Source organism: Asparagus officinalis, chromosome 6 (assembly GCF_001876935.1).
Source record: "Asparagus officinalis chromosome 6, Aspof.V1, whole genome shotgun sequence".
Taxonomy (NCBI): Eukaryota; Viridiplantae; Streptophyta; class Magnoliopsida; order Asparagales; family Asparagaceae; genus Asparagus; species Asparagus officinalis.
Genome location: NC_033799.1, coordinates 7,647,788 through 7,673,281, shown reverse-complemented (window position 1 = coordinate 7,673,281; position 25,494 = coordinate 7,647,788). Strand labels below are relative to the sequence as shown.

At 36.7% G+C, this 25,494-nt stretch overlaps 1 protein-coding gene across 1 annotated transcript in view; it reads left to right on the top strand.

Moving 5' to 3' along the window:
• The window catches only part of LOC109844396 (SUMO-activating enzyme subunit 1A-like), a 27,177-nt gene extending 9,513 nt beyond the window's left edge, over nt 1–17,664 (top strand). Inside the window, exon 6 of the mRNA XM_020413406.1 lies at nt 17,500–17,664. Coding sequence (XP_020268995.1) covers nt 17,500–17,649 — 150 coding nt within the window. The 3' untranslated portion in view covers nt 17,650–17,664. The remainder of the gene's footprint in view (nt 1–17,499) is intronic.

The window sequence follows — 25,494 nt, the reverse complement described above, 5'->3', positions numbered from 1 at the left end:
TTTTTTTTCTTTTAAGAAACAAAAGGAAAATTAGTTTTTTTTTTTTTATAGATAATGAGGTTCATGAAGAACCAACACCTCTTCCTCTCCGAGCGTAGAAAATTCTAAAAATGGTTTCAGACGTTGACCATTTATTTTAAAAATATTACCATTTTTAGGATTTTCTATCTCGACAGCTCCATGTGGAAAAACTTGTTTAACAAAAAATGGACCAGTCCATCTTGATCTTAATTTTCCCGGAAAAAGATGCAATTTTGAATTGTACAATAAAACTTTCTGTCCTGGAGAGAAATTTTTTCGCAAAATTGATTTGTCATGAAAAATTTTTGTTTTCTCTTTGTAAATTTTTGAGTTTATGTATGCATCATTCCGAATTTCTTCCAACTCATTTATTTGGAGCAATCTGTTCTTACCTGCTGAGTCTGAGTCAAAATTTAACTGTTTTATTGCCCACATTGCTCAATGTTCCAATTCTACTGGTAGGTGACAAGCTTTCCCGAATACCAGTCTGTATGGTGACATCCCTAAATTGGCCTTAAAAGCTGTTCTATATGCCCACAGAGCATCACACAATTTTACAGACCAATCTTTTCTGTTATGATTAACTGTTTTTTCTAAGATTTGTTTGATCTGCCTGTTTGTGACCTCTACTTGTCCACTGGTTTGGGGGTGATAAGGAGTTGACAATTTGTGTGTGATTGAATATTTCCTCATCAAAGCCTCGAAAGAACGGTTACAGAAATGTGTACCGTTATCACTGATGATCGCTCGAGGTACTCCAAACCGGGCAAAAATGTTCTCTTTCAAAAACTTGACAACGACCTTGTTGTCATTAGTTTTGCAAGCTACCGCCTCAACCCATTTTGACATGTATTCAACGGCTACTAGAATGTAGACATTTCCAAAGGAATTTGGAAATGGTCCCATGAAATCGATACCCCACAGATCAAAAAGTTCAACAGATAAGATGGGTTGTAAAGGCATCATATTTCTCCTAGTGACCTTCCCTAAAAGCTGACAGCGGTTACAGGTTTTGCAAAACTCGAATGAATCCTTAAAGAGAGTGGGCCAATACAGCCCAGATTGGAGAACTTTTTCAGCTGTTTTTCTCGGGCCAAAGTGGCCCCCACAGGCTTCCTTATGACAAAAGGATATAACACTCCTAGTTTCTTCAGTGGGAACACACCTCCTAAAGATCTGATCAGGACAGTATTTGAACAGATATGGATCATCCCAGTAAAAGTATTTTACTTGGGAGAGAAAACGGGATCTATCCTGTTTGGACCAATGAGAAGGGATCTGGTTCATGACTATGTAGTTCACAATGTCGGCGAACCAGGGAACAGATTGGATTTCTAGGAGTTGTTCATCTGGAAAATGTTCATTGATTGGAACGGTTGATGTTGGTGCATTTGGGAGTCGAGAGAGGTGATCTGCTACGGGGTTCTCTGTTCCCCTTCTGTCAAGAATTTGAATGTCAAACTCTTGAAGAAGGAGAATCCATCTAATGAGCCGTGCTTTAGCATCCTTTTTGGTCAAAAGATACTTTAGTGCGGCATGATCAGTGAAAACTTTGGTTAAGGAACCGATGAGGTAGGACCTGAATTTTTCTAAGGCAAAGACTACAGCTAAAAACTCTTTCTCTGTGACAGAGTAGTTTTGCTGGGCATCATTCAGAGTCCTACTGGCGTAGTAGATCACATGCGGTTTTCCATCAAACCGTTGTCCTAAAACAGCTCCAATCGCAGAATCAGATGCATCACACATCAGTTCGAATGGTAAGGTCCAGTCCGGTGCATGAATGATAGGAGCTGTGGTTAGCTCCTTTTTCAGATATTCAAAAGCTTTGAGGCAGTCGGGAGAGAAGACAAATGATGTATCCTTGGCTAAGAGATTGGTCAAGGGTCTAGCAATTTTGCTGAAATCCTTGATGAAACGTCGGTAAAAACCAGCATGACCAAGAAACGATCTGACATCTTTGACAGTTTTGGGAGGAGGGAGATTGGAAATGAGATCTACCTTAGCTTTGTCCACTTCGATTCCCCTATTGGAAACTACATGTCCTAAGACAATGCCTTGTTTGACCATGAAATGACATTTCTCCCAATTGAGAGTCAGATTTTTCTCCCTACACCGTTCTAGGACCAGTTTAAGATGATGCAAACATTGGGAAAATGTGTCACCAAAAATGGAAAAGTCATCCATGAAAATTTCGAGAAATCGCTCTACCATGTCGGAAAAAATACTGATCATGCAACGTTGGAATGTGGCCGGTGCATTGCACAGGCCAAAAGGCATGCGTCGGTATGCGAATGTTCCATACGGGCAAGTGAAGGTGGTTTTCTCCTGATCTTCTGGAGCGATAGGGATTTGATTGTAACCTGAATATCCATCCAGGAAACAGTAGAACTCGTGTCCTGCTAAACGCTCTAACATTTGGTCAATGAAAGGAAGAGGGAAGTGATCTTTCCTAGTGGCTAAGTTGAGCTTTCGGTAGTCAATACAGACTCGCCATCCAGTTTGGATCCGAGTGGGAATCAGCTCATTAGCCTCATTTTGGATCACGGTGATCCCAGATTTCTTTGGAACAACTTGGACTGGACTCACCCATGAACTATCAGAAATGGGATAAATGATCCCATGATCGAGACATTTCAGAATGTCTTTCCTAACGGCTTCTTTCATCACTGGGTTTAACCTACGTTGAGCATCTCTAGTAGGTTTGGCATCATCTATCAAATGGATTCGGTGTTGAACAATGGTTGGACTAATCCCTTTGATATCAGCCATGGTCCATCCAATGGCTTCCCTATTCTCTCTTAAAACAGCTAAGAGAGCTTCCTTTTGACCGGTAGTCAACTCAGAAGAAATGATAACTGGTAAAGACTCGTTCTCCCCTAAGTAGGCATACTCTAGATTTTCGGGTAGAGGTTTGAGCTCTAACTTAGGGGGTTCCTCCACAGATGGGCGAAGCTGGACTCGGGGTTCTATCTCTAAAGGTTCTCGTTGCCAGCCAACAGCAAAAACATGATTGACCAGCGGTTCTATCTCAAGTTCGTCATCAGAAAGCTCCTCAATCATTAAATCAGATGCATTTGAATCAGACTCACACTCTCCCTCTTGTTGTTCACTGGATATTCCTTGAATGAAATTCACTTCCATGGGTTCATCAGATGGATCACTAGGCTGTCTCCCTAAGTTGAAGATATTGAGGTCAACAGTCATATTCCCAAAAGATAGTTTCATCTGACCGGTTCTACAGTTTATCAAAGCATTTGAGGTGGCTAAGAACGGTCTTCCTAGAATGACGGGGATTTGACTTTTGAGATTGGAAACGGGCTGCGTTTCCAAGACAATAAAATCAACAGGGAAAATGAACTCTCCAACTTTGATCAGAACATCCTCTACCTCTCCTTTGGGAATTTTTACAGATCTATCAGCTAACTGTAGAGTGCATCTTGTCGGTTTAAGTTCTCCTACACCTAGCTGTTGATAGACTGAATAAGGAAGGAGGTTGACGCTGGCTCCCAAGTCTAGAAGTGCCTTATCAATGTGAGTGTTACCTATGACGCATGGAATTGTGGGACAACCAGGGTCCTTGTATTTCAATGGCATTGGTTTCGAAAAGATTTCACTGAGGTTGGCAGCTAAGAAGACTTTCTTGGGGACATTGGTGGTTCTTTTCTTAGTGCATAAGTCCTTCAAGAACTTTGCATAAGAGGGAATTTGTTCGATTGCATCTAGGAGAGGGATGTTGATCTTGACCTGTTTAAACGTTTCTAGGATTTTCTCAACCTGCGGGGAGTTTTTCCTAGGTTTGAGTCTATCTGGAAAGGGGGCAACGGGCCTATACCTATCTAGATCAGGCTCAATCTCAAGTTCAGCATTTTGGTCATCGGAAGGAATTGCTTCATCGGAAGGAGTGTTTTGAATGGGAGAAGGGGTTTGATCCGGTGGCATTCTAACCTGATTGTCTATTTGTTTTCCTGATCTCAGAGTGTGAATTGCATTCAGTTGAGCTGGGTTGTTGGAACTGGATCCAGTGTCTTTAGGGTTTGCAACAGGTTGACTTGGAAATTTTCCTTTTTCTCTCTCACTCACGGCAGCGGCTAATTGCCCAAGTTGGGTTTCTAACCGGGCTATGGCTTGTGTGTTCGAGTTGAGCACTTGGCCGGTGGTTTGCATGAATGAATTTAGAGTGGTGGATGATTGGGTCAACATGTTGGTAGTTTGTGTAGAAGCTTTGATCATAGCTTCTAAACCCTTTTCTAAGACACTCAAACGTTTGTCATGATCGGAATTTGATTGATTTGTAGGCTGGTGAGGATGAGGATGTTGGTTTGGAAAAGGTGGGTTAGAAAAATTGTTCGGTGCGTTGAATGGGACAGTGTTTCCCCTAGGGAATTGTTGGTTTGACGCGGGAATAAAGTTTTGGTTTCCATGAGAATTTCCTTGGTTCCAAGCAAAATTGGGATGATTTCTCCAACCTGGATTGTAGGTTGGAGAAAATGGATCATTTCTAGGGCGCTGGAATGCAGCGTTCATCTGTTCTAAAGCATGGTTGTTTCCTAGAAGAGGACATTCCTCTGAAACGTGGGTAGGAGACTGACAGTTATGACATCCCGGGGCAGAAATATGATTGATTTGAGCCGGAGCTCGTTCCTTAACTTCTAAGGCTTCTAACCTCCGCAGAATCGTCGCCATCTTCGCTTCAGATGCAATGTTTGACTCCAGGGAAAGACCACTAGACTTAGATTGGGAAACAGATGAAACCCTGTCATCACAGTTTTCCCACTGCATTGTTTTCTCGGATAGACTCTCTAGGAATTCCCAAGCTTCATCGGCGTTTTTTCTCATAAAATCTCCCTGACACATCGATTCTAAAGATGTTTTTGAAGAATAGTCCAATCCTTCATATATGACTTGGCACAATCGCCATTTTTCTAGACCGTGATGAGGACATTGGATTAAAAGATCTTTAAATCGGTCAAAGTATTTCCAGAATGGCTCTCCCGGGACAATTTTGAAATTCTGAATGCTGTTCCTAAGCTTTACCGTTTTGTGAATAGGGAAAAATTTCTTGAGAAAAACGGTGACAAATTCCTCCCAAGTTGAGATGGAATTTATCGGTAAGCTATACAGCCATTTTTTAGCTTTGTCCTTTAGAGCAAATGGAATAAATCTAAGCTTAATCGCATCTTCGGTTAATTCTCTCATTTTTATCATAATACATACTTCCTCAAATTCCGAGATAAATATATATGCATCTTCTGTTTCATTACCTAGGAATTTGGGAAGCATGTTAATGAAATGCGGTCTAAGCTCGAAATTTGCTCCATTTACTTCGGGGAGTCTTATGCAAGATGGAATTGCATTTCTGGTGGGGTAACACATATCCTGAAGAACGGGCTGATTTGCCATTTCTTGGATTGGTTCAACACGGATTAAGCGATGAAAATTATCCCGAACCCAAATTTGTATACACCAAAATAATTTTTTTTTTAAAGGAAAGAAAGAAAATTAGTTTTTTTTAAGGAAAATTAGTTTTTTTTTAATTTTTTTTTTAAAGAAAATTAGTTTTTTTTTAAGGAAAGAAAGAAAGAAAATTAGTTTTTTTTTAAGGAAAATTAGTTTTTTTTTTAAGGAAAGAAAGAAATTTAGTTTTTTTTTTATAAAGGAAAGAAGAAAGAAAATTAGTTTTTTTTTAATATGAGAAGATAAAGAAAAAGAAAAATCCTAACTAAAACAAATCAAGGCAATCACTTTTCAATCAACTCTAACTCTAGGGTTTAGCCTAACTCCACTAGACCAGCTCCTAACCAAAAATTCCTACAGTGAAAAGATCAAAGTTTTACCCAGGTAGTTAGCCAGGTAAGGATAGTACTAGAGGGTGATCAAAGATCAATTAAGTACCTCTTTCCTTGCGGAGCGCTTTACGCAACCCCTAAACCTTGCCTTAGACACCAACTATTCTGAGAAAACTTAAACCGTTCACTTAAGGATTTCTTGTTCCTTATTGAGCTCGAATCCTTAGGGGCCAACGTCTAATGAGTTTTAGAAGGCTTGGATTTGTGAAGTGAGGAATTAGTGATTTGTGGGCTAAGGAAAGGGTGATGAAATCCCTTACCTTATCTTGATTGGGGTTTTGCCCTTAAGAATGTTTTAAGTGTGTGCCAAATCAAGTGCTACAATCACTTTGGTGAATTCCTACACTATATGAAATGCAACCCTAGAAATTAAAAGCGACTAAAAAGGATGATAAAAAGAAAATCTTTTTTTTAATTATGGTCAATAATAATCAAATGTGAGAAGATGAATTTTATTATGGTCAACAAAAATAAAATCTTTTTTTTTAAATCCTAATTGTCTCTAATTGTGAAGCTAGCTAAAGAGGGTGGAATTGAAAACTAGAAAGAAGACTTACCCGAAAGCAATGCTCCAAATTCTTGATCTTCAATCCAAGATTTTCAAGCTCCAAGCGGTTCCTTCACAAGAAAAATACACAAGTTAAAGAATCAAGTTAATAAAATCCTATTTTAGCACCTTCCCCGGCAACGGCGCCAAAAACTTGATGCGGCATAATTATGTACCAAAATTGCAAGTGCACAATTTATCAAGTTATAGTATAAAAAGATATCGATCCCACGAAGAAGGTGATTTTAAGAGATTATTAAACTTGGTTCTTATATTTTGTGCGTGACAATTAGGAATAAAGAATAAGTGTGATTGTATGAGTGGTTGTTTTGATTTATATGCAAGAGGTAATAAATTGAATTTTAGAGGAGAGAAGGAAGAATTAAAGAATAAATGAAATCACAAGGCAAGAAATATGAATTAATAAAATCAAGAAATAAAACCAAAAATGAAAAGAAAATTTAAGAAAGTTAAGATGAAGGATTCAAAAGAGGTAAGAAATCTAGAATATAATCCACTAACCAATTTCAATTACAAAATATAAACTATTCTCTTTTTATCATATTTCAACTTAGATTTATTAAGCATAGATTATCAAACCATTTAAGGAAAGTGTAACCTATCAAATTATCATCTAAGCTAAAATTACTATTCATGATAAGAACAACAACATGATAATAATCCTAGAATTCATAAGCATAACCTATCAAACCATTTAAGATAAGCATAGATTATCAAATTCTTCTTCTACCGATTAGTTCTCTAGTTGATTATCCTAACATGAACATTTTAAGTACAAGAGAATAATTCATACAATATAAAAGAAATTAGACTAGTTTCATACAATTCTAAGATTCCTACAAGAATTAAATTCACATCTTAAGAAATAAAAACAAGAAAAAGAAGACTAATTACAAAATTAAAAAGAAAAGAAAAATCTAAACTATGAACAAGAAATAAATCTAATTACAAAGAAAATAAAAATCTAAACTACAAAATAAATTGCAGAAATTAAATGCAAGAAAAATAAATCTACTCTACAAATTAAAGTGCAAAAAGAAAATAAAAAAGACAAGAAAGTAAATCTATACTACAAGCATGAATTTAAATCTAACTAATAAGCAATAATAAAGAAATTACTAAAAAGAAATAAAAGAGAAAAGAAATGCAAACCTTCAAATTGCTCTTCATCTCCATCCTCATCATTCAACAAGAGGAGAAAGAACAAATTTAAAGAGGAAAAAATTATTTTTATTAATTGCAACTAAAGTTACAATTTTTGGAAGGCCTTCTCAATTAAGAGTAGCCCTCCTCTCCAAAAGGAGTTACAAAAATTTTCACACCCTTAACCCCTCACTCTCTACCCCTATTTATAGTAATCTTCAATGAATATGAGCCATTGGATTTGTCTTGAGCCCCAAGCAACAATCTCCACCTTTGAATTTGCTTTTTGTTCTTCTCTAGCCCATCATCCATATGATTTTCAAAAGAAAATGAAAGTCCAAATATTGCAACCGGTCCATGAAGAATCCAAAAGCCCATTCATGTTAAAAATCAATTCATGTGATTAAAATCTTTAAAATCCAAAGCTCAAAGCCGGTCCATGAACATGTGATTTTCGGCCCATTTATTTGATTAAAATCAACTGCAGCACCTCAATATCCGGTCTCCATTTTATTTTCAAATTTCCGGCCCATTCACAAAATTGAATTTCAAATCTAATCTCCAGCAGCCCAAGTCCAATGCATTTGATTTCCAAAGTTGCAGCACCGGCCCAATGTAAAATTTCCAAGCTGCAGCTAGTCCGGTCTTCATTTGATCATCACAAAAAAAAATGAAAAAGCAAGTCCAGCAGTCCATATCCGGCCATTCACATGATCAAGACCGGTCCATTCATTTACCTGAAGATAAAAGAAAATAAGTCCATTAAATGTCCGGTCTTAAGCTCTTGGTTTTTGGCCCAATCAAAAATCTTTAGCAACAAATCAAAGCTGCAGTCCATTTGATTCCCATTTGGTTTTCAAAACACAAAATAACATTCTGGCCCAATTCAAAGCAACCACCGGCCCATGAGTCTTCATTTGATGCTAAAAAAAAATAAAATGAAAACCGGCCCATGAATGCTGCAGCTAATGAAGTCCGGTCATGCTTCATTAAAATCCAAATCTTTGCATAAAAACCCACTTCATTCCACTATTTACATCCATGTCCAAGCATAGCTTTCTTGGTGTATTTTTTTTATGGGCTTTGCTCTTTGGGCTTCAATCATTTTCCTCTTTCAAGCTTTTGCTTCATGGGCTTCTAAAATACTACAAAATAGAGAAGAGAGATTTAGAGGGGTTTTTACATTTAATAATATTTATTTATATTTTCATTCAATTATGTGGAAACTAAGCTAACAACAATTATTAATGGTATATTTATTCATGTAAAATAGATAGTGAGGGTATAAAAATGTAATAAAATGTGATTATCACTACCAAGAAGAACTCAAGTTTAAACAAGGGAAGGATCTTCGTCGATTTCTTCTCTCTTTTGTAAATCAGGAAACCGATAAGAAAAAAATTATAATTTCTTTTTCTAAGTCAGTTAGAGAGGTTACATCAAGAGATTATATTCATTCTTTTCTTGGGTCAGTTAGGGAGATTAATACAAATTTTGTATTCTTAATTTTCTTACAATATTTCGACAAACAAGTACATGTTTAGTGATTTTATTTGTGTCATAAATTAAGTGAATATATACCATCAGGTGCCATTCTGACATACGATCATTTGCAGACACAAAATTATGATGGATTTTATTTCACAACTTAGTATCTTAAATTAACACACATGTACATGCACACATTACCATTTATAATTTCATGAACACTCGGTTAAATGTTGATTATATTAACATGAATGAATCAGATGTATACACTGATACATCTGATTATCCTACTTATGACATTGATAACACATGTTATGTGAAACTTTTTATAAACAGATCAAGACAATAGAATGCTTAGTTCATTTATATTATGTAAGTTCATATCCAATGTTTTTTGTCAATTTAAGACTATTATTTTAGGGGGTGCCCAGTACACTTGAGATGCGTCCCAAGGTCGCCAATGACTAGTACTGCAACTGAAAGCCAGAGTATCTTACCCTAAAAGGCAGAGGAGGAATTTCTGATTGCCCATTGAGAGTCATATTCACAAAGCATAAAGCTACTTACTTTCACCGCACTAGTTTAGTCTAGTGGTTGAACCCTCCTTTCCCTCTCTGGCTTATCAGTCTAGCAAGCATCCCGCTTTGAATGAAAAAATCTCAAACAAAAATTTTCTTCAGTAATTGATACATGCATGATGCATATGAAAAATATATATATTCATTATGATAGTGATAGCACATGTTACTTCACATTTTTTAAATAGATAGTCCTACAATACAATCCTTTGATCATTTGTTTTATGCATGTTTATATCACAAGTTTTTTTCTTATTAATTTGATACTCCCACTTATTATTTATTTTCATATACATGTATCAGTTATTTAACCAGGTTGTTGTCTAGTGGTATAAACTGATACATGTATAGAAATAGGACGACACTTTGTATTAGCCAATTGGTTAATAGTTTTTTAAAAATGTATACTATATATATGATCATTTATAGTTACACGAACACTAAATTAAATGTACATTCTATTTACAAATCTGTATCATAGTTATAAACCGATATGTGTACATACTTAATATGAAACTGATAGCATGTGTAATTTCACAAGAGGTAAACAGATCAAACCAATACAATTCTTTACATATGTATGTAATGTATGATCATACCAGTGCTTTTAGTAAATTTAAGACTCTTACTTATATTTATATATGTCAAGTTTGCCAACAACAATGATATATACGAACAATCGGTCTAGTAGTTTACATGTGACTATAAATTATCATAATCAATGCTATAATTTGGTCAGATATTATAACTCACTTCCTTTCTTTGCTATGCATATATCTACCAAAGAAATAATATATTACAAATATTAATTTCAAACATGAATTTCATGCAATCTCTAACATAGTTTATCAATAATTTATTTGCAGTTGTATATACGATAGAATTTCAAAGACATGGACTGTCACATGTGCATATCTTATTATGGTTTCACGAGAGTAACAAATATCCGACACCCGCATTGATTAATAAGATCATTAGTGCTGAGATCCCGAATGAGAAAGAAAATCCAATTAGGTAGGCAACAGTTGGTTAATATATGATGCATGGACCATGTGGGAGTACGGCTCCATATTCACCATGTATGAAGCATCAAAAATGTTCAAAGCGGTTTCCGAAAAAATACATTTATGAGATAATTATTGATGATGGAGGTTTTCCTTTTACCGAAGAAGGGAGGATAATAGTAAATGGATAGAGAAAAATGGAACAAGATTGGACAATGGTTATGTCGTACCATACAATAGAAAGTTGATAGTTAAATATCAATCTCACATTAACATAGAGCGGTGTAACAGAGGAAGATATCAAATATTTGTTTAAGTATGTCACAAAAGGGCTAGATCATGTTTTTGTTTCTATTCACATGGAAAACAATGATAGATCCTCAAAACTTAAAGAATTAAACAGAGATGAGATACAACACTATCTTGATTGTAGATATGTCTCAGCACCGAAAGCAATATGGATGATATTTGGATTCGATATTCATTATAGAACTCCAGCAGTAGAGAGGCTACTATTTCATTTGCCCGATCAATAATCAATTATTTTAAAGATAATGATCATCTAAATGACATTTTGAATGACATTGAATCAAAGCAAACCAAGTTCAATGGGTGGATGGAAGCAAACCATTTTGGGTGACATTGTATCAGATTCCCGATTTACAAAAGAGAGAAGGGATCAACGGAGACCATTTCTTTTGTTTAAACTGGGTTCTTCTTGGTGTCGATGGAATGTCGCCCTTGATATTTGTGTCGAGTTTGTTTTCCATTAACAATCTGAATGCTTCACCTCGTAAAACGTTGTCTTCGCCTCTTGACTTGAAGTCTTGGACGGACTTGCGTGGCAAGTTTAAAACTCTTAACGAGTTTTGAAAAAACTCTTTTAAAGAGTTGATTGATTTAACCGAAATCGGGTTGTAAGCCAAGGTTAATAAAAGCTCCAAGAACAACTCCGAGGGTCTGAAGATTGTCGAGATGCTTCTTCTGTCAAGAAGCCTTGTGTCGATCTTAATTCTCCAGAAATTCCCCTCCAAAGGATCAAGGCTTAATTAAGCTAAAATTTCAGCTAGTTATAGGAGATTAAGGGGTATAACCACCCCCTTAATCTGGTCCTAAGTGGGGCGGAAATCCCTCAAATTGTGGGGAGAAAACGGTTTCTGGACTCGTTCAACTCGTGTTTGAACGAGTCAAATGCAGGTCCTACGTTGCTAGGCACGAATTCTGCATTTGAACGTAGTGTTGGGAAGCTACGTTTGCAGTGTCTAGAAGCTGCATTGGCAGTGTCTAAAAGCTATGTTGGCAGTGTCTGGAAGCTACATTGGCAGCATTTGGAAGCTGCGTTAGCAGCTAGATTTGAGCTGCGTTTATGACTGGGTTTGAGTTGAGTTTGTAGCTAGATTATGCAGTGGTTGCGTCATTTTGACTCTGGAATGTAGAGGCGAACCTCAGGCGAGCTTGGCGAGCTTCAGGCAAAGTTCAATGTTCAGGCGAAGTCTAGTCTTGCAGACGGACTTCAGAACATAACTTGCTGTGAAGAACATATCATAACTTTCAAACCATAAGTCGGAATTAGACGAATTATATGTAAAAATCGACTATCTTGACAAGACGTACCCGACCAAATCAACTTAAAGGGTTTGATTTGCTCCTATCTGTTTTACAAAATTCCTTAAAATTTAAGAGATATCTGCGTTTTGATTTGAAGAGACCGTTAATTTGTAGTCTCTTTTGCTAGAGCGTTGTAAAGATCAACTTGTAATATTCGTCTTGGCTCCTTAAAAATATGAGTCATCAGATTATAACTCCTGATATTGATTATGAAGGCTATTGAATTAGAACTTTCATCAGTTATTGAGAAGGTCGCCAGATTATAACCTTCATCGATTTACATGAAAGTTTTTAAATTGTAACTTTTTGTTAGTCGTCAAATTATAATTTTTATCATCGGTGTTTGATGGGGATCAGCTATCTATAATAATTTTTAGACAGCCTACAGAAGTGTTGGTCGGTTGGTTTACACTCATCCTTGTGAAAGATTTTATCTCCATTTATTCCTAAATGTAGTGAGAGGTCCTACAAGCTATGTTGAAATAAAAACCAAAGATGGAATTCAGTATGGAATCTTTAAAGAGACATGTGTTGTTCTAAGATTGTTGGATGATGACAACCAATGGCAATTAGTCATAGGGGAAGCATCTTATTTTTCCTCAGGGAGACAAATGAGACATTTATTTGCACAAATCCTATTGTTTTGTGAAATTATCAATCCTAAAAAACTATATGAAGATAATTGGGTGTATTTATTAGAGGGTATTCTTGATGCCCAAATTAATCTACTACAATACCCAAATTTAAAAATGATAGAAAATCAATTGCAAAGCCATGCATTGGCAGAAATACAATATCTCCTACTACAAAATGGTCAATGTCTTCATCAATTGCAAAGCCATGCATTGGCAGAAATACAATATCTCCTACTACAAAATGGTCAATGTCTTCAGAAGTTTCAAGGTATGCCACTTCACAATATCTCCTACTACAAAATGGTCAATGTCTTCAGAAGTTTCAAGGTATGCCACTTCCTGATCCAGTACTAATGCAACAATGTAAGGAGAAGATTATAAGTGAAGAGTTTAACTATGATAGAGAGGAATTGAAAAGGGAGCATGAACAGTTGTTTCATAGTCTCAATGAGAAGCCAAAAAAAATTATGATGCTGTAATTCACTCTATGTATAGTAAAACATGAGGATTTTACTTTCTCTTCGAACATGGTGGGACAGGAAAGACTTATGTTTGGAAGTCAATTATCACTAGTCTTAGATCCGAGAAAAAAATAGTACTCGCAGGGGCATCATCGGGTATTGCTGCTCTTTTTTTACCTAGAGGGAGAACAACACATTCAAGGTTCCAGATTCTAATTAAACTAAAAGAAACATCTGCATGTGGTATTAAACAAGGAACACCTAAAGCAAATTTGCTAAAACAAACAACTTTAATACTTTGGGATGAGGCATCAATGATGCATAGACATTCATTTGAAGCAGTGGGTAGAACTTTGAAAGATATATTGGACAAAGACAATCCTTCATTGTTAGAGAAACCATTCGGAGGCTTGATTGTGGTGCTTGGGGGTGATTTTAGATAAATTTTGCGAGTTATTCCAGGAGGTAGTAAACATGATATTATTCAGACTTACATTAGCCGATCCAAACTTTGGAGTGAATGCAAAATATACAAATTGATAAAGAATATGAGAATTCAACAAAGTTCATCAAATGAGAACGAAATGAGCATACCAGAATTTTGTAGATGGGTTCTAAATATTGGAAATGGCAATGATAAAGAAGATGGTGCGAATTGCAAAATATGGATGGAACTATTGATATTCCACACGAGTTTATCCTTCATTCAACTAAAAATCCAATTGAGGATATTATTTTATCTACATACCAAAACATAGATGAAAACTTTCAAAACCCCAACATATCTAGAAGAAAGAGCAATATTAACACCAAGGAATGAAACTATAGATATTGTGAACAATACAATCTTAGAAAAAATTGAGGGACAAATTTTAGTTTATCTTAGTTCTGATTCCCTTTGCCCAACATCTCCTAACATGCAAGAAAACGGGGTCAACTTTCCTAATGAGTACCCGAATTCGGTAAAATTTCTAAGAATGCCAAACCACGAGATAAAGCTTAAAGTCGGGACACCTATCATGCTTCTACGCAACTTGAGTCCAACTGAAAGGTTATGCAACGGGACGCGGTTGATCGTCGCTCAATTGCTAAAATGGGTGATTGAGGTCAAAATTATAACTAGAAGCAACATTGGATCAAAACATTTTATCTCAAGAACCGTAACAACAAATACGGATTCAAAGTCGACATTTCGCATGAAAAGAAGATAATTACCTATTAGACCATGTTATGCAATGACCATAAATAAAAGCCAGGGTCAAACACTACAACATGTTGATCTGTATCTATCAAAACCTATTTTCACACATGGTCAACTATATGTTGCTATTTCAAGAGTGACATCACCAAAAGGTTTAAAAATTCTCATTGAAAATAGTGAGATGAACACTAAAAGTGTAACAGAGAATGCAGTGTACAGAGAAATATTCAACAACTTAGTAGAAGGCATATCATATATATCTTTATTGTTATCTATAATATAACTGCATTACACCTTTATTCATTTCATTAGTTTCATTCATACTGATTCATTGACAATTTAAGTGGGATATTAAAGCATAAATATTTAATGAAATTATATGTGCAGGTGAAGGACAAGACGAATGAGTATTTCCAAATACATAGCGATAAAGGATCTGAACACGAGAGTAAAAGAACCAGTCATTAAAGCTCGAGTGACAAGCATATGTTATAATATAAATGTCATATCACTTCAAAATTATGGACTGCTACTTACTCTTCTGGATGAAAGTCTAAAACAGATTTACATTCCTCCTGAAAACTTTTTATACAAAAGGATCTCTTATAGTTATATAAAATCAATATCTACATACTATATCAAGATCTATATATTTTTGAAATGAGACACTTATTTTGAATTTTGACAGGATACACACATTCACGGTAGCATTAAAACAACTGAGATGTTAATGTTTCAACCAATAATAGAGGAAGGGAGGATACATGTCATCTCTATGTTCAAAGTTATGAATTCCTTTGGTAATTATAGGGCAACTGAGAATAAATTCTCAATATGTTTTTGTCATATGACACAAGTTCAAGTACTACAAGAAGATCATGACAATATCCCTAGGTACAAGTTCAACTATAAACCATTCAATGAGCTGTATAGAATGAAAGGAAACAAGACTTATTTGGCAGGTAAGCTTTTATTATAATTTTATAATATACATTTTTGTATCATGATAAAGTTCAATACAGATTACGTAACAAACCTAATATAACTTGTCTATTATGTTTGCTTATTTCAAATTCAATACAGATATAATTGGATTTGTAAAATATATATATCCCTTAGAGCAAAGTATCATTTCTGGAGAGCCAGGGACTAGTAGAGCCTTGAAACTAATCGATGAAGAGTGAGAGTTATCTTATACGTCACCTAATCCAAATGTTAATTGCAATTACTTATGTTTGATCCTAAAACTTAGTATCTTTTATACAAATCAGAAACATAGAATGCATTGTTACTTTATGGAACCAAATTGCTACAAATCTAGAGAGCGCGCTGAAAGATCAAGATCCAAACAACATGGTTATGATGGTCAGTGGAATATTTGTTACTAATTTTAGAGATAAGATGAACAATTATACATATCATAATAATTGGTTTCATCAATACATAAGTAAAGACGATATTTTACGCATAACTTTGCACATAAAATTTCAGGCAATAATACTGTGTCATCAAGCACGGTAACCAAAATCTACGTGAACATACCTGAACAAAGAGTACTGGAATTATCTCAGAGGTAATTTTAGTATTTTTATATTTTGACGTACGTAATTAAATTATATGTACTAACATGAATTTTCGTGCATATATACATAGGTACATAGAGTCAGAAACACAAATGCAGCTAATAGACACCAATTAATTACAAATCAAAGTAGAAATTGCTCGAAATACAATCTGCATCTTTGAGTGATCTTATTTTATTTAATGATCTAGAAACCGCGGAGGTAATAAAGTTCTTAAAAGATGTCCCATCAGTTATGCAGACTTATTATATGTTCTATAGCTAATGTTCATCTTTGTAATTTTAAGGAATGCTTCTTTATATGCAATGTGAGAATCAATACTATAATGGCATTATAACTAAAAATGGCGCTATCACGGATGTCCATATTGTTATAAAAAAACAATTGATGCAGGAGATACCTTCTGGCGCACAAAGTGTGACAGAGAGGTATTTGCAGAAAATAGGTATGTAAAAATTTACAATATGATCCACAAATACATACCACAAAATGATTTTGATGGTCAATGTTTTGAAAAATAATAATAATACAGGTATAGGATAACTATGGAAGTTCAAGATGAATCTGCGAAAACTACTTTTGTTGTTATGAACAAGGAAGCTGAAAAATTAGCGAAAATACTAGCTCAAGAGGTTGCGCGAACAATAAAATATGTGAGTACATATTCCTCTTAAGTATTTTGATACAATTTACAATTATTTAAAACGCATTTAGTACGTGCCTAAAAAAGTATGATTCATTGCTCGGGCTAATGATAGAGAAGTTTTTCCAGAAGTGATAAAAGTCATATTTGGAAAATGTATTAAAGTTCAGGTAAAACTAACACGATATAATTTCGTGGAAGGTAATGAAGGTTTCACAATAACCAAAGTAATAGAAGAAACTTCAGACAGTTCAGGGGCAATTGATTCTAGCTGTACAAGTCAAGTAACAATTTTCAACATAGTATTTATATAACAACTTTGTAAAGCATGTATCTATAAACTTACCTCTTTACATATATCCATATATATAAAGGAATCTGAAGATGCATCGATCATTACTTTACTTGAGGATGCGCCTCTACCAACTCCGCAACCAATAGCAACTGGTAAATCTGTAGTCACACCTATGCCTGCATCATTATTGAATATAAAATTAGAGAAAGTTTACAACAGATCACCTTTGAAAATAGTAAACATGGATGAAGTATCAAACGAGCAGAAAGCAAGTTCATCTAAAATACATCAAGTGCAAGGTGATGTCAACTTAATGTATCATTATAATTATTACAATATAATGTAATCCAAAAGCTTACGATAAGTGCAGAGCCAATGCCTAAGTATTAAAACTATTAAGTTATTAAATTCTTTTTTATATGCAGATAACAAGAGGAAGCGAAGTAACAAAGCAAAAGGGAAAGAGGAACCTTGGCAACTGTAATATTTTGTATCTTGAAACTCTTATATGTTTTTGGGCCGTGACATTAGAAGGATCAAAACCTACTCAACAAAAAAAGAACCTTGTCAGATAACAACCAGTGATGTTTCTATTTGCCATCTATATTACTAATGCGTGTGACTTATTTATATATGTTTTTAGAAAGCAGATAGTTCAAGGTTCGTTACTTCGACATCAATTCAAACAATCTAACAAAGCAATCCTCTAACAAAGCTATCCGATGTAAACATAGCTGGTTTATTAGTTCATAAAGTTCATCATCAGAATCTCACAATCAGGTACATTATACTCTTGACTTCTTTCAAGAATCATCTCCCCCCGCAACATGGTTCTAAACATCAGCGTACAGTGCATGCGTTTCTGGAAAAGATGAACCGAAAAGCTAATCTATTGGTCATTTGATTTCTCACCGACCAGTCTCAATACTATTAACTGCCACCTATATAGACCATTATCCTTCTACTTAAGTCCCTACTTAAAGTAACTCAACAGATGATTATGGCTGTAGTTCATAAGAGTACAGGAAATAATTAAGCAAAGAACGCAGAAGACAAATAACAAGACGGATTTACGAGGTTCGATGCAAAGGCTGCCATGGATTCAGCAACAAGAAGCTCTCTATCTCTCACTATGCTCCTTCTCACAGCCCTCAACTCTCAATTAAATCATAAAATATAATAGATAGATATACTTGATTTCACCTCGAACAGTAGACATCAACCTCTCCAAAATGATGCAAGTCTAGATCCCGTCGACTCTGGTGGAATTTGAAGAATACAACTCTCTATACAAATGAAACTTTTATTGATAAAACACTAGAGAGTACAATACTTGTTCTTACAAGAACACCTCACTTCCACACAACCGTTTATTTTGGTGGACACTCACACAAGGCTACACTACACACTCAAGCTCTCAAGCTCACTTCTTGCTTGCTTGCTTGCCCAAATGAGAGCTCAAGACCTCTATTTATAGTTGTTTAAGAGGGTTAGGAAGTGTGTGGAAGAATTAATCCTAGCCATACATTATTACCACATTCTACACACTTCTCCTAAAAGATCTTCTTTCTACATCCTTCTACAATTTTCTATTAAAAATATATTTCTTCCACATTGTTGAGAAGCTTTCATTGTCTTGGGCTTAGATGAAATGGATTTGGACTTTTATTTTTCTTGGGCTGAAAATAGATTGGGCTTTGAAATAGGTTGGTGTTGATCTTCAACACTCCCTCTCAACACCAGCTTTCATTTCTCACAAGTCCAAGATTCTTCTTTAAGCTTTAAAAATGTTTCTGTCTTCAGTGTCTTGGTGAAGATGTCAGCGATTTGGTCTTCAGACTTGCAATATGTCAGCATCACAGTCTTCTTTTTAACTGGAGACTCTGATCTGAAAGGGGACCTTCTTGTCTATGGAAAGAGTCAAGAGGGTCAGATGGACATTTTTTGTTGACCCACTGTCAATTGAAACTGATCAGTGAGGGATTTTGGTGGAGACAATGATTTTGGGTTATCCTCTAAGATGTCAGCGATTTGGTCTTCAGACTTGCAATATGTCAGCATCACAGTCTTCTTTTTAACTTGATGTTGGATGAAATGATATCTTGTTGTTTTGTGGAAAAATTTGTAATAAGAAAAATAAAAGAATTGAATTTGATTTACTCTTTCTAACTGCTTAAAAAAAGAATGTTTATAACTCTCTCAATCTCTAACTGATTATAATTTGAATTTCTGATTACAAAAGAGAAGAAGATCGACGGAGATCTTCTCCTTTGTTTAAGTCTAGGTTCTTCACGATAGCGATGGAATGTCTCCCTCAAATGCTCGTGTCGAGCTTGCTTTTCATTGATGATCCGACGTTTCGTTTACTAGAACGAGCTCTTCTCCTCACGATTTGACGCTGTGGAGAACTTGAAAAGTATGTTTAAAATTAACTCTTGATGAGTTGATAACTCTGAACGAGTTTAAAACTATATGAAAGAGTTGATTTAACCAAAATCGGTTTATAAACCAAGGATGAAGAAAGATCCTATTGTCGATCTTCAAAGTTCCAGCAATTCCCCCAAAAAGTCATCCCCGAACTCAGTTGAGTTAACCCATATTTATAGAGGTTTTAAGGGTGTAACCGCCCCCTAAAATCTCTCCTTAATTGGGTGTAACCGACCCTATTTCGTGGAAAATGGTTCTGAAACCGTTCAGGGGTTTAAGGGGTGTAACCACCCTTTAAAATCTCTCCTTGGTGGAGTTATAATCCCCTCAGATCGTGGGAAACGGTTTTTAAAACTATTTGAATGAGTCAAACACAGAGAATAGCGTTCTGGGCCCAAACTCTGTGTTTTAGACTTGAAACGCAGAGTTGGGCCTATTTCGGTGGCTGAGAATGCACAGGTCGCGCTGTATTTTGAATATGGACTGCAAGGCTGACCCTTGCGTTTTGAAGTTGGAACGCAACTCTTAAGTTTTGCGTCTCATTCTAGAACACATCTACGGGCTTTGCGTTTTGCTTCTGGGAGTTTTGAACGCGGCCACAAGCTATGCGTTTTGAATCTGGGATGCAGAGGTGAGCTCTGCGTCTGGATTTGAAGATACCGTTAATTTGTAATCTCTTTTGCTAGAGCGTTGCAAAGACCATCATCTTGTAATCTTCATCTTGGCTCTTTAAAAATATAAGAATCATTAGATTGTAACTCCCGATGTTGATTGTGAAGGCTGTTGATTAGAGCTTTCATCAGTTGTTATGAATGTCGTCAGATTGTAACCTTCATCGATCTACATGAAAGTCTTCAAATTATAGCCTTCTGGAAGTCGTCAGATTATAACATTTATCATTAATGTTTGATGGGGGATTAGCTATCTGCAGTGATTTTTAGACAACCTACACTTGTCTCTATGTGTTAGCTTCGTCCATGTGCTACCGGATTTTTAGCAAGTGCAATAGCTGACTTGTTATCGATGAGAGTCTCTGTCGGTGCTTCTTGTTGGTGTTGCAATTCCTCCATCAGACTCCTGAGCCATATTGCTTGACACGCACATGTCGATTCTGCTATGTATTCTACTTCGTAACTCGATAGAGCGACGACAGACTGCTTCTTTGATAACCATGAGAATGTTGCTGATCCGATATTGAACATGTAGCCAGATGTGCTCTTTCTTTCATCTAAATCTCCATCATAATCGCTGTCGGTGTAGCCAACTAATCTTGAATCTACACATTGTGTATAAAATAATCCTTGATCAATACTTCCTCAGACATACCTAAGAATTCTCTTGGCTGGCTTGAAATGTTCTTGCCCTGGCTCCTCCATGTATCTTTTCACCAGTCCTACCGCGAACACTATGTTGGGCCTAGTGATGATTAGGTAGCACAAGCTCCCGGCTAAGCTCTTGTATAGAGTTGGATCAATAAAGCTTCCTGGTGATTCTCGCCTTAGCTTCACTCCGACTTCTGCAGGAGTTGTGACCGAATTGCAGTTGCTCATGTTGAACTTTTGGAGGATCTCCTTTGCATATTTTTTCTGAGAGATGAAGATTTGTGACACTTCTACTCCAAGAAAGTATGACATTTCTCTAATGTCAGTTATCTCGAACTCCTTGATCATGTTCTTCTTAAACTCCTCGAACATTTTTGGATTGTTGCCGATGAAGATCATGTCATCCACGTAGAGATATACGATCATAATGTCTCCATCCTTCTTCTTGGTATAGAGAGAGTGCTCATACGGACTCTGTTGGAATCCGTTCTTCTGGAAGTATACATCGATTCTGGCACTCCATGCTCTGGGTGCTTACTTTAGTCCATGCATTACCTTCTTCAGCTTGTAGACCTTATTTTCTTGATTCTTCATCACGTACCCAAGTGGTTGCTCGATGTAGACTTCTTCTTCTAGATAGCCATAAAGAAAGACTGACTTTACGTCTATCTGATAGATCTTCCACCGGTTCTGTGCTGCCAATGCGATAATGAGTCGAATGGTATTGATCCTCGTGACTAGTGCGAACACTTCTTCATAGTCAACTCCTTCTCACTGACTATAGCCCTTTGCAACAAGCCGGGCCTTGTACTTCTTAATTTTATCGTCTTGATTTGTCTTTGTCTTGTAGACCCACTTTACTCTAATGGGTTTATGGCCTTCAGGTAAGGTGGTGAGCTCCCATGTGTCATTTCTCTTGATTGCCTCAATCTCATCATCCATAGCTTTTCTCCACTTGTCTTCTTGAGCAGCTTCTTCATAGCTGACCAGATCACATTCTACAAACAAGCAGAATAATGTGTAGTCATCCATCATCTCGACAGGTTCTGTATCATCATACAGATCTATTAGACTTCTCGTCCTCCTTGTTACTCCCCCTAAAGAGCTTCCTTCACTTGAGCTGGATGGTGATGATGTCAGTGTCGATGTTGAGGTTGATAAAGTTGGACTATTTAGTGGACTTTGTTCTGGTCTTCCAACCTCCTGTAAGTCATCATCATTATCTTCAAAGAACATACCTTTAATGTTTTGTCTTCATCAGTCCATTTCCAATAATCTTCTTCATCGAACTCCATGTCTCTTGAAATGATCATCTTCTTTGTAACTGGATTGTAGAGCTTGTATGCTTTTGTCCTCCTCTCGTACCCAACGAATTTGCACTTTTCTCCTTGATCGTCCAACTTCTTTCTTTTCTGATTCGGGATGTGTGCATATGCAATACACCCAAACAACTGTAGGCTGTTTAAAAATTACTGCAGATAGCTGATTCTCATCAAACACCAATAATGCAAGTTATAATTTGACGGCTTTCAGAAGACAATAATTTGAAGACTTTCACGTGGATCGATGAAGGTTACAATCTGACGACATTCGTAATAACTGATGAAAACTTTAATCAACAGCCTTCACAATCAGCATCGGGAGTTACAATCTGACAACTCTCACATTTTTAAGGAGCCAAGACGAAGATTATAAGATGACGATCTTTGCAACGCTCTAGCAAAAGAGACTACAAATCGACGGTCTCTTCAAACCAAAACGTAGATATCTCTCAAACCGTAAGGAATTTAGCAAAACTAACAGAGCAAACCTAACCTATGGGGTGGGTTTGGCCGGCTCCGTCTCGTCGAGATAGCCGATTTTTATATATAATTCGTCCAATTCCGACTTACAGTTTGAAAGTTATGACCTGTTCTTCGCAGCAAGTTATGTTCTGAAGTCCGTCTGCAAGACTGGACTTCGTCTGAACACTGGACTTAGCCTGAAGCTCGCCAAGCCCGTCTAAGGCTCGCCTCTGCATTACAGAGTCAAAACGCAGAGTTCGTGGACTTAAAACGTAGAGTTCAACTCTGCGTCCAATGACAAAAACACATATCATGCGGAGCCCAACTCTGCGTCCCAGGTCCAAAAACACACAGTTCATGCAGAACCCAACTCTGCGTCCCAGGTCCAAAACACATAGTTCATGCAGAACCCAACTCTACGTCCCAGGTCCAAAACGCTGAGTTCATCTCTGCGCAGCGCGACCTGTGCGTTTTCAGCCTAAAACATGCCCAACTCTGTGTTTCAGGTCTAAAACGCAGAGTTCGGGCCCAGAATGCTGTTTTCAGCGTTTGACTCATTCAAGCACGATTTGAACGACTCCATAACCGTTTTCTCCCCATGATTTGAGAGGATCACTATCCTATCATGGAGAGATTTATAGGGGGCAGTTACACCCTATTAAACCCTCATTAATGAGAGATTTAAGAGGACAGTTACACCCTTAAATCCACTATAAATAGTGGGAAACTCAATTGAGTTGTGGCTGACTTTTTGGATCTTAGACTTGGCAGCGAAAAGGAGATCTTCGGCTTGACAGCGAGGGGAAGATCGACGTTCATCCATCTTTAACTTCAACAACAAGGAGCTTTGGAGATCAGCGACTTGGAGAAACTCTTGAATCATCTTGGAATGCTTTTATTGAAGCCTTTGAGATTACTCTGCTTGGCTTGTGAACTCTTTCTAAGAGTTGTTCTCAACTCGATCAGAGTTTAAAACTTGCTCTGCAAGTTCTTCTAAAACTCGCTCTGAGTTATTAACTCGTTTAAAACTTGCTCTGCAAGTTCTTCTAAAACTCGCTCTGAGTTATTAACTCGTTAAGAGTTATTTTCAAACTTCTTCTAAAACTCGCTCTGAGTTATTAACTCGTTAAGAGTTATTTTCAAACTTGCCACGCAAGTTCTCCGCAGCGTTAAATCGTGAGGAGAAGACCACGTTCTAGTGAAACAAGACGTTCGGATCGTCAACGGAGAGCAAACTCGACGCGATCATTCGAGGGAGGCACTCCATCGTCACCGTGAAGAACCCGGACCTAAACAAAGGGGAGAATCCAGATCATTCTCCTCTCTTTTGTAATCAGGGAATCTAATTGTAATTGAGATCAAAGGAATACAAATCAATTTTCCTTTATTTCTTTTTACTGCAAATTTTCCACCAAACAACACCTTCAGGCGGTTGACACTTGGCTTGATGTTGCTCCACATCTCCAATGGTGTCTTGAACTTGACGTTCTTTGTCAGGCATCGGTTGAGGAGGTAAACTGCACAGTTCACGGCTTCAGCCCAGTAAGTCTTCGGCAGGTACTTGCTCTTTAACATGCTTCTGACCATATCAAGAATGGTACGATTCTTCTGCTCTGCTATGCTATTTTATTATGGTGTGTAGGCAGTAGTGAGTTGATGAATTATCCCACACTGTTTGTTGAGATTGTTAAATACCTTCGAAGTGTATTCTCCGCCTCAATCTGATCGGAGCACCTTGATGTGGTACCCACTTTGCTTTTCTACCATCTCCTTGAATTCTTTGAATTTCTCCAGAGCTTTGAATTTCTCCTTCAGGAAATAAACCCAAGTTTTTTCTACTATAATCATCAATAAATGTGAGAAAGTACCTATTTTCTCCAAGAGAGATGACTACAAATGGTCCTGCAATATTTGTGTGGACCAATTATAGCAGCTATGTTGCTCTTCTTGACTTTCCAACTTCGAAACTTCTTCTATGTTCTTTGCCCTTCATACAATCTTCACATAGCTGGTTTGGATAATTGATTTACAGCAATCCTTTCACCATTTTCTCCTTCCACGGAATATTCAGGCCACTGAATGCAAGATGCCCGAATCTCAAATGCCAGAGCCAAGACTCATTCTTCATAATCATCTTTAAGCACTTGACAGGGTCAGTATGAATATTTAAGGTAAACAGTCTATTTCGAGACATGTTCACCTTTGCAATTACTTCATTTTTATTCTTGATAGCGAGGGCAAAGTCTTTTAGATGTATATCATAGCCTCTTTCAAGGAGCTGACCTAGACTCAAAATATTATTTCGTAGTGCCGGAATATAATAGACGTCAGAGATGTACCTATTCTCGCACGTCTTTGTCTGGATCATTATCTTGCCCTTGCCTTTTACTGGAATCTTTGACTAGTCTCTAAAAGTGATATCTCCTTGTACCATGTGAAAAACTCCTTGATGCCGCACATGTGGTTACTGGCACCTGAATCCAGATACCAGATATCTTTATTCTTGCTTTCACTCTCCTGGTACATTAGCAAGACTATTGAAGTGTCTAGCTGCTCCCTTTCTACAAAGTTACTTCTTTCTGGTACTTGATTTGATTTCTCCCATCATTCGTAGATGAGATGGTCGTATCTCTTGCACTTGTAATACTATGGCTGAGATTTGTCCTCCTGGTAACTTCTTCCTTGTCCTCGTCCTTATGCGCCACGACCTCGTCCTCGATCGAACTATCGTTCACGATCTCTGTTTGGTTCAAAAGTCGCTGCTGTGGAATTCATTATAACTTTGTTCGATTACAACAAATTCGAAAGAATAATCTTTTTATAAGACTTTTTCTACACAACAAAACAAAAATTACAACTCTTGAGAAACAAACACGAAAATCGTCTA